The following is a 12,851-nucleotide window of genomic DNA, read 5'->3' as shown; positions in this document are numbered from 1 at the left end:
GCCCTTGGGTGTTCATCGCCCTGGTCCTTGTCCAAAGGACAGGAGCGATCTCCATGTTTTCACGTTCAATATGCATCTTTGATCTTCGATCTTTCATTGTAGAGCGAATAATATCTTTGTTTGTCCCTTCTACGCTTGTTCCATTTGTTTGCATGTGGTGTTTGGACATTTAGAGGGATCATCGCCCTTGTCCCCTGGAGAGGGACAGGAGCGATCCATGTCTTTCTCCATAATCTTAGCAACTTCTAACTTCGATCTTAGTTGTGATGTCTTCCAAACGCCGTCCTTTACCTTGTTCATCCTCGCCTTGCCTTGGAAGTAAAGGATTATGAGTGCTTTTGATGGGATCGCCTTGGTCCTTGTCCAAAGGACAGGAGCGATGTGAGCTTTTAGCATGTTTGACGATGTTTGGACGTTCAAAACACTTGCATGTGATCTTCAAACGATGTCTCGAACCTTGTATGACCTTATGAAGTCTTGACTTAGCACGCATTTGAAACAAAATAGAGAGTCCAAGGCAAATCGCCCTGGTCCCTTGGAGAGGGATAGGAGCGATATGGTCCCTATGTTCATTTTGGTGATTATTTTACGTTTGAAATCTTCGTGTATCACCTTCCTATCATACCATGGACCTTCTAAGACCTTGCAAAACCTTGACCTTACATAAATCTTGCATGAAGTGGCCAATATACCCAACATCGCTCTGGTCCCTTCCTGAGGGACAGGAGCGAAGTTCATCATTATGTGCTTGTTCTTGTTTGTACCAACTTGCAATCATCTTCATTACGTGAAATGATGTCCTTTCGACCCTCTTGGTTGCTCGAAACTCGTTTGCCTTTTGAAATTTATGTCATTATGTAGATATCGCTCTGGTCCCTTCCCAAGGGACAGGAGCGATCTGGGTCTTAGAGTGTAAATCTCTTCATTGCGATGACCTTTAAGTGCTTGTGCTCGATGAAGATGTCTTGAAATGTCCTTGCCACCCTTTGTCTTGACTTAGATCGGTTTCAAACTTAAGTAAAAGGCAATATAACCATTGTATCGCCCTGGTCCCTTGGAGAGGGACAGGAGCGATCCATCTCTTGTGGCCTTCATTCCATTTTGTCAGGTTCCAAATTTATATTCAACGGATTCGTCATACTCTACTCCATTCATCCATGCCTTGACATCGTCCGCAACTTGGCAAGAAAATTAATTATAACAAAAATCGCTCTGGTCCCTTCCTGAGGGACAGGAGCGAACTAGGCCTTTTGGGACCCCTGTGGACGTTTTAAAATATTCAATTTATATTCAATGAGTTCATCTCACGCTCTTCCTTGCCTTTGGACGTAAACTTGTCTTGATTTTTGCCTGGATTTTGCTCAATAAAGGACATCGCTCTGGTCCCTGGGAGAGGGACGGGAGCTATAAGGTACTTCGCCCTGGTCCCTTCCTGAGGGACAGGAGCGAACTTTGCATTCTGGACCATTCTCCTCCATTTTTGCATCTCAAATTATATTCATTTGGTAAAGCATCTTCCTTTGGACCTCTTCGAATCATCAAGTCAACGAAATCTCGCAAGGACAAGGCAAAATTTGATTTGTAGCTCCGGTCCTTCACTGAGGGACAGGAGCGATTTTCCTCCTGGAGGCGTTTCGGTGCTCATGAAAATCTTCAATTTATATTCAATGGAAAGATCTCGCCGTTCTCCATCACTTCCAATTCGAAATTTGTCTGGACTCTGCAGGAGTAATGAGATATTTGGAAAAGAGCTCCCGTCCTTCACTGAGGGACAGGAGCGATTTTGCTCCTACAGGTCAAAATGACATGATTTTTCACATTTTAACACTTCACAAGGCAAAAACAAATCATTTCCAATGCCCAGGATCAAAGATCAAAAAAGTCAAAATTTGGTCAAAAATATTCAATCGGACAAAAATTCACATTTCTCTCTCAACACTTAGACAAATTTAAGCTCTGCATCAACATTCCAATTGAACATTAGACCATTCTGGCGAATTCATTGCATTCAAAATTTGCATCCTAGAAAAGGAAGCTCAAAAGCTCTCAAAAACGACTGGATTTTGGCCTGAAAAGACAAAAATAAAAACCCTAAGGCTTGACCCTAAATCCAGACAACTAACTGACTAACAAAATCCTAAAAAACGAAAGCGAACAACGAGCGAAAAACAAGCAAAAAGAGGGGGTCCCCATTTGCGATGGGGCGATGTGTGAAATGGTCACAACAAGACCCAAGTTCAATTCCCAATAGGGACATCTGAAGTGGAATTCTAAGTTGCGACTCTTGGCCTTCCATAGGATGGGGAAGGTCTTGGGTTAATCTAATCAAACATAATAATAATAATAATAATAATAATAATTCAAAGATATGTAATGGGGATGGGGCCTCCTACTGTGTCCCCACTGGTTCATAGCTCCAGTCAAAAGCTATTTAGGCTTCGGCCAATTACCGATCAAAAAAAAAGTATTTGCTTATTACCTTTTGTATAAATCATTAATACTACCACTGCTTAAAAGACATTAATTATTAATATAATAGTGGCTAGTAAAGACAGATGTCAGATCTGGTCTGCCACTGTTATTAAACTGTCTATTACTATCATACGTAATGCAGCCTGTGTTAATATTATTGTTATTAAATTCTGCATAAAGATATTATCGGGCTTCCATATATTAAGCATGCATATTAAGCACATCCCCAAGCATACCACCCAAAACAAGGATGTTTACTGCGTGTAACTTAATAACGATTCTGATCTGATCTGGCAGTCATATCCCATTGACTCAGCCTTTTCTTTTTGCATTACCTTTCGTTCCATACTAGATAAATGTCGAAGCTGCAAGTTTTACCGTATACCCCCTCCTCCCCCTTTTTCTTTTTTTATCCCTCTCTTATTGGCAAACTGTTTGGGAGCACGATAGAAAAACAGATCAGTGTTTGGGCTGAAAAGGAAGGAAAGCAGGCAAAAGGGCAAGTGGGCTTCAAGCCAAAACATTCTACCATTGATCATTGCATGACACTTCGACACTTGATTGAGAAGGTCTGGGATAAACAAGGAGAGGAGGTATTTTGCTGCTTTGTTGACTTCAAGAAAGCTTTTGATACGGTACCTAGGAGCAAATTGTGGAGTAGGATGGAAGAACTGGAAATTCCAAATCAGTATAGAGCTGCTGTTCATAGGCTGTATGAACAAGTTTGGGCCAAAATTCGAACCAAACAGGGATTTTCAGAATGTTTTGGAAGTGATATTGGGGTTAAGCAGGGATGTCCGTTATCCCCTACCTTATTTGGGATATACATTGACAAATTAGAGGAGTGGATCGATAAGTTTGGTGGTGGAGGGGTTTACTTGACCAATTATGTTATAAAGCTGCTTTTATATGCTGATGATCTTATTTTAATGGAAAAAACAGCACAAGATTTGAAGGAACACTTAAAAGCACTAGAGCTCTTTTGTCATCAGGTGGTGATGCAGGTGAACACTACCAAAACTAAGCTCATGATCTTTACCTTGAAGAGAAAGAAGGTTCATAGGGAATTTGTTTTTGAAGGCAGCCCCTTACAGGTGGTAAATGAATATAAGTATCTTGGCCTTGATTTCCACAACAAACTCAGTTGGGAAATGTGTAGAGCAAAAAGGATACAAGGGGGATGGAAAGCTCTATACTCATTGCAAAATAGATGCAGAAGAGCCGAGCTATGGGATTGGAAGACAAAGAAAACTCTTTTTGAGCTTTTAGTTGTCCCAATGGTACTATATGGATGTGAAGTGTGGGGTAGCAGCACCTCAGCAAAAAAATGGAGCCAGATAGAGAGATTGCAAAAACATTTAATTACACATAGCCTCAAGATTAAATCTACGATTCCATATGAGATTGTCCTAGCGGAGGTCGGGGCTTTCCCTGTTGAGGCATCAACTATGTTTCGGTTGTTAAGCTATCTAAGAAGATTAGATAACATGGAGACCCATAGCTGGCCAAAAATGGCAGCTAGTGAAAAATTAGATAGAAGAAAGAGCACGGGGATGAAACAAAATGTTATATGGATGAGCAAGTGGGGTATCAGCATAAGTGAATGTCCAAATAACAACAGGGAAATAAAAAAGTATGTGCAAGGAAGTTCAAAGAAAGCATGTGGAAAGGGCCACTTGGGAGGAAAAAAGGAATACTATGTCAAACATTTTAACTCTACATATGACCACACACAAAAGACCTACATAGGAATGGAAATAAAATGGAAAGCAAAAATGCTAATTGCTCAAATAAGAAGTTCGCACCAACTTAGATGTGAGACCAGAAGATGGATGATACCTAAAGAAGAGTGGGCAGATAGAAGGTGTAGATATTGCATTCAAGGAGCGGTTGAGACAGAATGGCATTACATCTGGGTCAATTATATTGAGACATTAAAAGGGAACAGCTTGGGTCAGTTGTTTGAAGAAGAGAAGATAACAAGGGTTGCAGATTTTTTGGTCAAATTACACAGTAGAAGATCCAAGATACAGAAAGAAAAGGAAATATAGGTGTTGGGCTTTGTTTATACAAGAGTCATCGCTGGCTATCTGTGAGTCCCATAGGCTGCTTGGCCTCGTGGACGTGATTAAAAACATTCATTCATTCATTCATTATACCTTCCAAGAGAGGTATTTGTTCCTTTAGAAGACATACCTCTTCCCAAACAAAACTCTTCATTACTCCTCTCTCTCATTAATTAGAGATCGTTATCTTATGGGTTTCGCAATGCATCCCTCAGCATAGTGTTTGGTTGCCATCTTTCACTAACATATACAAATAGCAAAGATCACCCCTTTTGGATAGTCTAACAAAGGTTATCTTTATAGTCTTTTTGAAACGTATTATCCACTTCTTAATTGCCGCCTCATATAATTGGTCCACTGCCTATTACTAATTACTATGCCAAGAGTATTTAAGAACGGTAGAATTATGAAATGTAAACAATAATATTATAACATTTTTTAATAATAATATTTTTATTAATATGTAATGCTTATAATGATAATATTGATTTACTCTGTTTGAATATTTTCAGAATATTATTATTAAAGAATATTAATTAAATAATAATGCTTAATAAATAAACAAGTATTTAATAATTTCAATTAATCCTTCATTAAAAAATATTAAATTAATAATTATTATTTCATTTAGGTTTTATATATATAACGATCAGGGAGGGGACATGACATTTTGTATCTCAACTTCTTGATAATGTACAACTCTTTCTCGTTTTTAGTGTTATCATTTATACATTCAAACAAAACCTTTACAATAACTACAAGAAGGCAAACTGTCTGACAAGGCCATTATACAGGTTCCACTTTCCTTATCAAAGTCTACTAGCACTTGCACACCAACGAGGTGCAATGGTTACATCGACAGCAAGATATGTTATGGATAATATATTGGAGCGCAAGCAAAAGTTGGAAGGAATGAACATTGCTTTTGTTATGAGCAATTATTTAGAATACAATTGAGTTGATCTTGGCATGTGGGAAAAAACTTATTATAAATGGATACAACTTATAATTTAAACCGGCAAGCTATGCAAAATCTTTTTGTAATACAAAATGTTTTTACGATGTGTAAAGATGATTAATTTAGAATATTCATTACATTGAGTAGATTTTATCTATGCTATATTCATGAATATGTTTATCAAGAACGGAAGTGATTCGTGTCCCTAAAAATGTTGTAGTATGAGTAGGATAGAAGACGAACTCTATGTAATAGTGTGGCCAAAAATTAGGAATAGCTTGATTAATTCCTTTGTGTCATCCCTCGTAATCACATTACAACATGTCCATGCATCGATTGCAGTTTAAAGAATGTTTTTTGGCAAGCTATATTCGTCAATTATGATTGTCCAACCATTATAAAATGAGTCATCAGCCAAACCTGGAAATATCAACTCTTGACATGATGTATTGTAGTTCAAGCAGACCTGTGCATTTTTACTTTGGGTAGCTACCTTAGACAATAGTCTGCACAAACCGATAGTTGAGTTAGGGTATTATTATTGAAAATAGTAATTTCTAAGATGTTCAAGAAAAATATTTAGGCAAAAATGAACACTTGATTATGTTTGATCTTAATGTCATTGCAAGGTGTTCAATATTTCACGCATAATTACAATTGTTAAAGAAGATGTAAAAATCGTGATAGGAATTGGAAAAAATTGTAGGAGATAACCATAACGAATTTGACTCAAAGTCGGATTTGATTTGGAAATCAGATTTTGTTTGATTTGAAAGCATTTATTATAAAAAAATTATCCATTTTTTTAGCTTGTATTCCGACAAATACTACAAATTGGATTTGTATTCCACGTTATTCACCAATCTCCAATCTGTGGCTTTTCACCAGCCCAATGCCTAACTGTTAATAGACAATGTTGCACAATGTAACATGTACAAGAACAAACAGAGTTTATAGAATATTAAAATAATAACTTTATTAATAATGATAATGAAAAAACTTTTAATACATATTTTCCTAAACATAATCATTGCATTACTTCATATATATAATCTTTGGCAAACCTATTTAAAATATCCTTTTGTGGTTAGATAAGGTGTACTCCCACAATTTTGATTGTCCACTTTGATTCTCAAACAAAGTTTTCATGCTAATCATTTGCACGCTTGAATTAGTAATAAATCGAACTGTTTAACAACAAAACACTCGATCGATGGGTTTTTCAGCCAAATCGTCGAATATTTGTTTGTAAAGGATTTGTCTGTATTCTTTTTTATGGTATTCAAGTGCATCGTCTATGATTTTGCATTTTGCAGAGCATTTCCAACTATAATATCTCACAAAAATCTCCCTACCATTATTTTTTGATGTATGTCCATATTATATCCAAAGCTCCCATATGGGACAAGCGGGGAGAACACTGGAAAAAAAATTGGATTTACGCCTTTCAATTGCATTTGTTTGAAATTTTATAAAACCTTTTCAATACATCCATTCTCTGCAAATATTGTGATCATTGCATTCCATGAGAGATCATCTCTTTGAGGCAATCTGTCAAACAGTTCATGTGCCTTGTTGTGCCTTGTTTGTACTTGTATAATTTGCATATAGATCTACTTGAGCATTTCCGACCATAATTTTTGACAAAAGTCCACCTTCATTATGCTTTGATGGATGTCTATACCCAGTTCCAAAGCTCCCATTTTATCACAGGCAGGGAGGATGCTAACAATTGAATCTGGCTTTACACCTGCCAGTTGCATTTGCTTGAAAATTAATAAAGCTTTTTCAACAAATCCCTTTTATGAATATCCTGCAATCATTGCAAGCCATGAAACCACGTTTTTTTCAAGAATATTCCCTTTGTCTATGCTTCAATGGACGTCTATATCTTGTTTATTGGCAAAGATTATAGAGTTTGGATTGGCAAAAGGTTGTAGAAAGAAAGAACTCTACACAAAAGCTCAGCGCCGAACAAGGAACAAATTAAGGTGAGATTTCGTGTTGTGTGGTCAGAATCTTTTGGGGGGAACACTAGCTTTATCAGAGATGGACAAACATTTTGGACTATTGAGAAGAGTCCAATAAAGGAGTTAGAAGTTTCTTCCTGCTTGTAGAGACCTTCAAATACATGCGCATGTGCGCTTCTGGAGACCAATACCAATTCACCAATTTGTCGAATTGATTAATGCAGTGCCCATTGTCCAGATCGTATGTAAAATCCAGACAGCTATTCTCATTCTTACGGGAATCTAGCAGCACAAATCTTACATTGGAGGGGTTCTTGATATCAGTGAGCGCCTTGTAGCTTCGATTATCGCCCTTACACACAGCAATGGCAAATCTTGTGATCATTGCATTCCGTGAGACATCATCTCTTTGAGGCATTCTGTCAAACAATTCACGTGCCTTGTTGTGCCTTGTTTGTGCTTGCATATTTTGCATATAGATCTACTCCAGCATTTTCGACCATAATTTTTTGACAAAAATCCACCTTCATTATGCTTTGATGGATGTCTATACCCTGTTCCAAAGCTCCCATTGTCTTACAGGTAGGGAGGATGCTAGCAAAGGTTGTTGAATCTAGCTTTAGCTGAAGGTTCTCGTTGCTCTCTAAAACAAGCCGTGTCAAGGAACTCTTTTCCCCTTTTACCCACCTCTTAAAACCATTCCATTCTTTGAGTCCTGATGCAGGGGAAGAAGATGGAAGGTTATTTGAGGCCAAAGATTCCAAATTTGGTCCTATGCCGCACCAGGGCAAGTTAAATGGAGCGATAGTTCCCAAGTTCGATTCTCCATAATTTTGCTCTCTCATTCCAAAAGATCTCAAGTTCGATTCTCCATAATGTTGTCGTTTCGTTCCTGCAACAAATCCTAACAATTACCACTATAATTCATGGAGCACAGGGTTTTTCGATTGCCATGAAGATCGCTGCACATGAAAGCTCAAGGATTTTTGTAAAAATTTGTATAAATTATTTGTATGTTTGTTAATGTATTGAATTGGTAATGCCATTTTAGTGCAGGTTGTATGACAGCAATCGCCCGGTGCATTGCCTTTGTAAGTATTGCTCGGTTTGCAGGACTTGGAGAATGTGATGGTGTTGTGCATTGAGGGGAGATCTTTGGTCACCCATGAATAGCCCATTCCGTACCTGTGGATGAGTGCAACGAGCAGATTGCAGGTTGTGGCATTTGGAGAAGTCGATCAGTGGAGAGGCCGAAAAAAATAGTCAAAAAAAAAACGACGGTGAAAACGGGCTGAAGGAATTTACTGGCATCCGACATGAGGAAAATCCAGTGGGGATTCTCCCCATATATAGCCTATCGGCTAATGATGTTGGGCAATATTTGTTGGTTACTGTTATCACAAAAGCTTGCACCCTTGCTGAGCTATCAACTCAGCAACCTCGTGAAACATGCAAACAACCCCAAAGTGTGGGACCTTGCGCAAGGGGGTTGAATCTCCGGAGAAGGTTGGCCTCCTTCTCAATCCAGGTGCAAGTGTCTTCAAAACTAACTTTTAAGCCTATCCTAACAACTTGCAGAGGGAAAGGGAAGAGAGAAATGCTTAAAATAAAGGGAGGTGATGCACCAAGAAGAGATTATTCATCTCCCTACCGAAATGACACAAAGAATTAACTGAAACACCAGGTAATGCACAAAATTCAGTTGTATGAATGATCCCAATACATGTGTGGAGGTTAGAATTTGCTAAGTGTCAAGAGGGGAGAAGGATTCCCACAAGTTACACTCAGAAAACAAGCTAACACAACATACATGTGAAAGAAAATCACAAACATACACTTATAATGGAGGTAAGAACACATACACAGCATGCATAAGATGAAGGTAGGCAAGAATGGTGATTTCAATTAATTATAATGCCAATGGCCAAACTTACAGTTGCAGAAATGCAAAAATAATTACAAGTCTTCAAGAGAAGAGAAAAGCATAAGAAAGCTCAAGGCAGTAGGGAGAGAACCCTTTACAATGAGGCTTAACAGCCTTTATATAGAAAAATGGTTACAAGAGTGATCATGACCCCTGTATGTCAGTTTGGGAGTGTAGGGAAGTGCATGCACTTGACTTGTACATGCAAGCAACCTAGCCATACCCACAAAAGGCAATTCTGAGAAGGGTGGATTGATTGACCTTCCAAAGTCAGAGTATGCAGTCATGACACAAGTCACCAAGCATGGCCCCATACCTCCCTTGATGGAAATCCTGCCAAAAACATTAAATGCACCCCTGTGGCTCCATAAAAGAAGGTGCATAAGTCACCAAAGTTGTCGAAGCATTTAAAGCTTTGAGTGTCGATCAAGCCATCCGCAAGTGTTGCAAGTCGGAAGTCGTTTGGAAAACTTCGGAGACCTGGGTCACCGTAGTTGGGGAAACTTCGAAGACCTGGGTCATCGTAGTTGGAGAAACTTCGAGGTTCTAGAGTTCTAAGGTTGAAGAACAAGGAACTTGGGAACCTGGGGGTTCCGGAGTTCCGGGGTAGAAGAACAAGGAACTTGGGAACCTGGGGGTTCCAGAGTTCCAAGGTTGAAGAACTAGGAACTTGGGAACCTAGGGGTTCCGGAGTTCCGGGGTTGAAGAACTAGGAACTTGGGAACCTGGGGGTTCCGGAGTTCCGAGGTTGAAGGACTAGGAACTTGGGAACCTGGAGGTTCCGGAGTTCCGGGGTTGAAGAACTAGGAACTTGGGAACCTAGGGGTTCCGGAGTTTCGGGGTTGAGGAACAAGGAACTTGGGAACCTGGGGGTTCCGAGGTTGAGAAAGAGAAGACTTAGGAACTTTGGAGACCTGGGTCACCGAAGTTGGCAAGACTTAGCAACTTGGGAACTTCGGGGTTCCGGAGTTCCAGGGCAAGAGAACAAGAGACCAAGGAAGGGAACTTCGGAACCTCGGGATTCCGGAGTTCCGAGAAAGAGAGAGGAAGAGAAGGCTTGGGAAAGGAACTTCCGACAAGACAACACTTCATACTTTATGATTCCATTGTTTCCTCTTTGATCAATTGAGGCAACGCTGGTCCATAGAACATATCTCTGATCAGTTCTCACTGATGAACCAAGGGCATCATAAAATGACAACAATTACCACATTAACCAGGGCTACTTTCATTGTTGGCCATCCCAATATTCTTAGTGAGAACTTGAAAGCGCCATCATTTCACTGACTGTCCATCAGCTGAGTATTCATCTTGTCACCATTGCTAGGCCTGGATGATCATAAATAGCCAAAGGCTACAGCAAGCATCCCTCTTTCCATCATCAGCAAGTATTCATCTTGTTTTTTATTTTAAGGCATATGGAGTGTTTCAAGATTGAAAAGGCATGGAGACCATGTACCTCACAGAAGATTTAACAAGCCAAAAATATAATTCACAATGTCACAATAACTTTATATTCTTATGCAGCAAACGAAATGGGTCATTTATGTTTGCAAAATAGTTTATAAATGTTTCCTAGGAGCAGCCATTTGCAAAATCAATCCAAAATCTTATTTATTTTCAAATTCAAAAACTGTTAAACAATAAATCCTACCACTGCAGATACTCCATCTAGTGCATTTCTCAAACTTTGTGGATCCAGTAGGTTTCCTGCCATTAAGATGTGTGTGAGCAAACAATTTCATAAGAAGCAATAACGTAGAAATGAAGGAATAAGAACAAGGCCTATTTCAGCAATGTCAATCATGCATGCCCCTAAAGTAGGACTATATTAATATGTTTTAATTGATTTTATGAAGGTAACCTTTATGCCAGATGACATCATTTGTCCATGGTTCCTGTATTGATGGCCTTCCTGACCTGGACCGGTCATCAAAAACAAATACATATTTTAGCATGCCAAAGCTAACCAGTTCTAAGAAATACATACATAGGTCAAACACAGCACAGTCGATTTGTCTTTATTTGTATCAAAATTCTAAACACGAAGTCTGAAAGAAAAAGCAACAATTCATCAGCATAACTAACAGGTATAAAACATTGAATTCAATTAATGATATCAGATTTCAACAATCCATGTCAATAATAAGTCTGCAGTGATTTTAAGACATTGAATTCAATCAATGATATCAGATTTCCACAATCCTTGTCATTAATAACTAACAGGTATAAAACATTGAATTCATTCAATATCAAACAGGTCTGTAGTGATTTTGGCTATGAAATCTACTCATACTTAATAATTCCATTCAAAATTTAAAAGTAAAAGCGTACATATCATGAAAACAAGGACCAAATACTGGAGTGGTATACCCAAGAAACAAAGAACCCCAAACAATGGCCGCAAAATCAAGGAAATCAGTAGAAAGCAACTAAAGATTTGGAAGTATGAACTGTAGAGATTTTCAGGTCAAACAGGAGGAATCTGTGACATACCTACCTTTGGCAGTAGTTGATTATATAGATAATCTCCCACATTATATAATGAAGAAAGTGATTCAAACTGCTATTATACTGGCATGAGAGGAGGATTCATAATAGTGTTCACCTCCAGTGAGTATTTTATTTCAATAATGGAGAAAAGTAAGGCATACAATAAGAGTGATATATGCACATACTGAAAAGAGGACCTGTGTACGAGGAAAACGAGGTTGTCGGGAGATCAGTACTAGTATTGGTTCAGAAGACTGGTACCGATACATCTATTTTTGAAAAATAAGAGTCAAGGGTACTTGGAGACACCATTTTTTTAATATCATTTAATAATTTAACAATTTACTAACATTAAAACTGAAAATATGACATTGAACTTTCAAAACAAGAATACTAATAAGGTTTAACATTAGCTTTAAAGAATTCATAGTACATATTGACATTACATATTGAAATTCAAAAATGTTGATAGCCTGATACGCTGATAAGCATACAAAAGAAAAGCAAAAGAAAAAGCAGAAATCAGAAAATCTACTGTCTACACTTCTGTGTCACCCATTTCTACGTCCTTGGTTATGATGCTCTCCAAATACTAATCACTCTCAAGCTCAAGTTCCTCTATTTGCAATAGAACTAGGGGTAAATCACTAAGGCCATCTGCTTCAACCACTTCATCCACCAAGGCTACAACTTCTCCATCAAGTGAAATTTGGTCCTATTTTGTTGGACCTTCCTTGTACCCAAGCTCTACACAAGAGAGAAGGCAAAGTGAGCTATTAATATACACTAGGTAATCTGCTTTCTTTGGCCCTAATCCATTCCTTTTAAATGACTGAATAAAACCTAAAATATTGGTTCTAGGATGAGCCTGGGTATGTGTACTGGGTACAATGGTACAACAGTTTTTTCCCTTGGGTATGGGTTTGGCTATATATTATATAGATATATTCAAAATTATAAATTATAAA

At 38.2% G+C, this 12,851-nt stretch overlaps 1 protein-coding gene across 2 annotated transcripts in view; it reads right to left on the bottom strand.

Annotated features, from left to right (window-relative positions):
* Positions 1-12,851, bottom strand: part of LOC131041792 (uncharacterized protein At1g32220, chloroplastic) — a 150,195-nt gene that overhangs the window by 76,285 nt on the left and 61,059 nt on the right. For both annotated transcript variants that reach the window (XM_057975002.2, XM_057975003.2), the window contains exons 4-5: positions 11,255-11,310; positions 11,045-11,100 (exon numbers count right to left, since the gene is read on the bottom strand). In XM_057975002.2, coding sequence (XP_057830985.2) covers positions 11,045-11,100; positions 11,255-11,310 — 112 coding nt within the window. The remainder of the gene's footprint in view (positions 1-11,044; positions 11,101-11,254; positions 11,311-12,851) is intronic.

Source organism: Cryptomeria japonica, chromosome 3 (genome assembly GCF_030272615.1).
Source record: "Cryptomeria japonica chromosome 3, Sugi_1.0, whole genome shotgun sequence".
Taxonomy (NCBI): Eukaryota; Viridiplantae; Streptophyta; class Pinopsida; order Cupressales; family Cupressaceae; genus Cryptomeria; species Cryptomeria japonica.
Note: the sequence above shows the minus strand (reverse complement) of the source record. Positions and strands in the feature narration are given on the sequence as shown.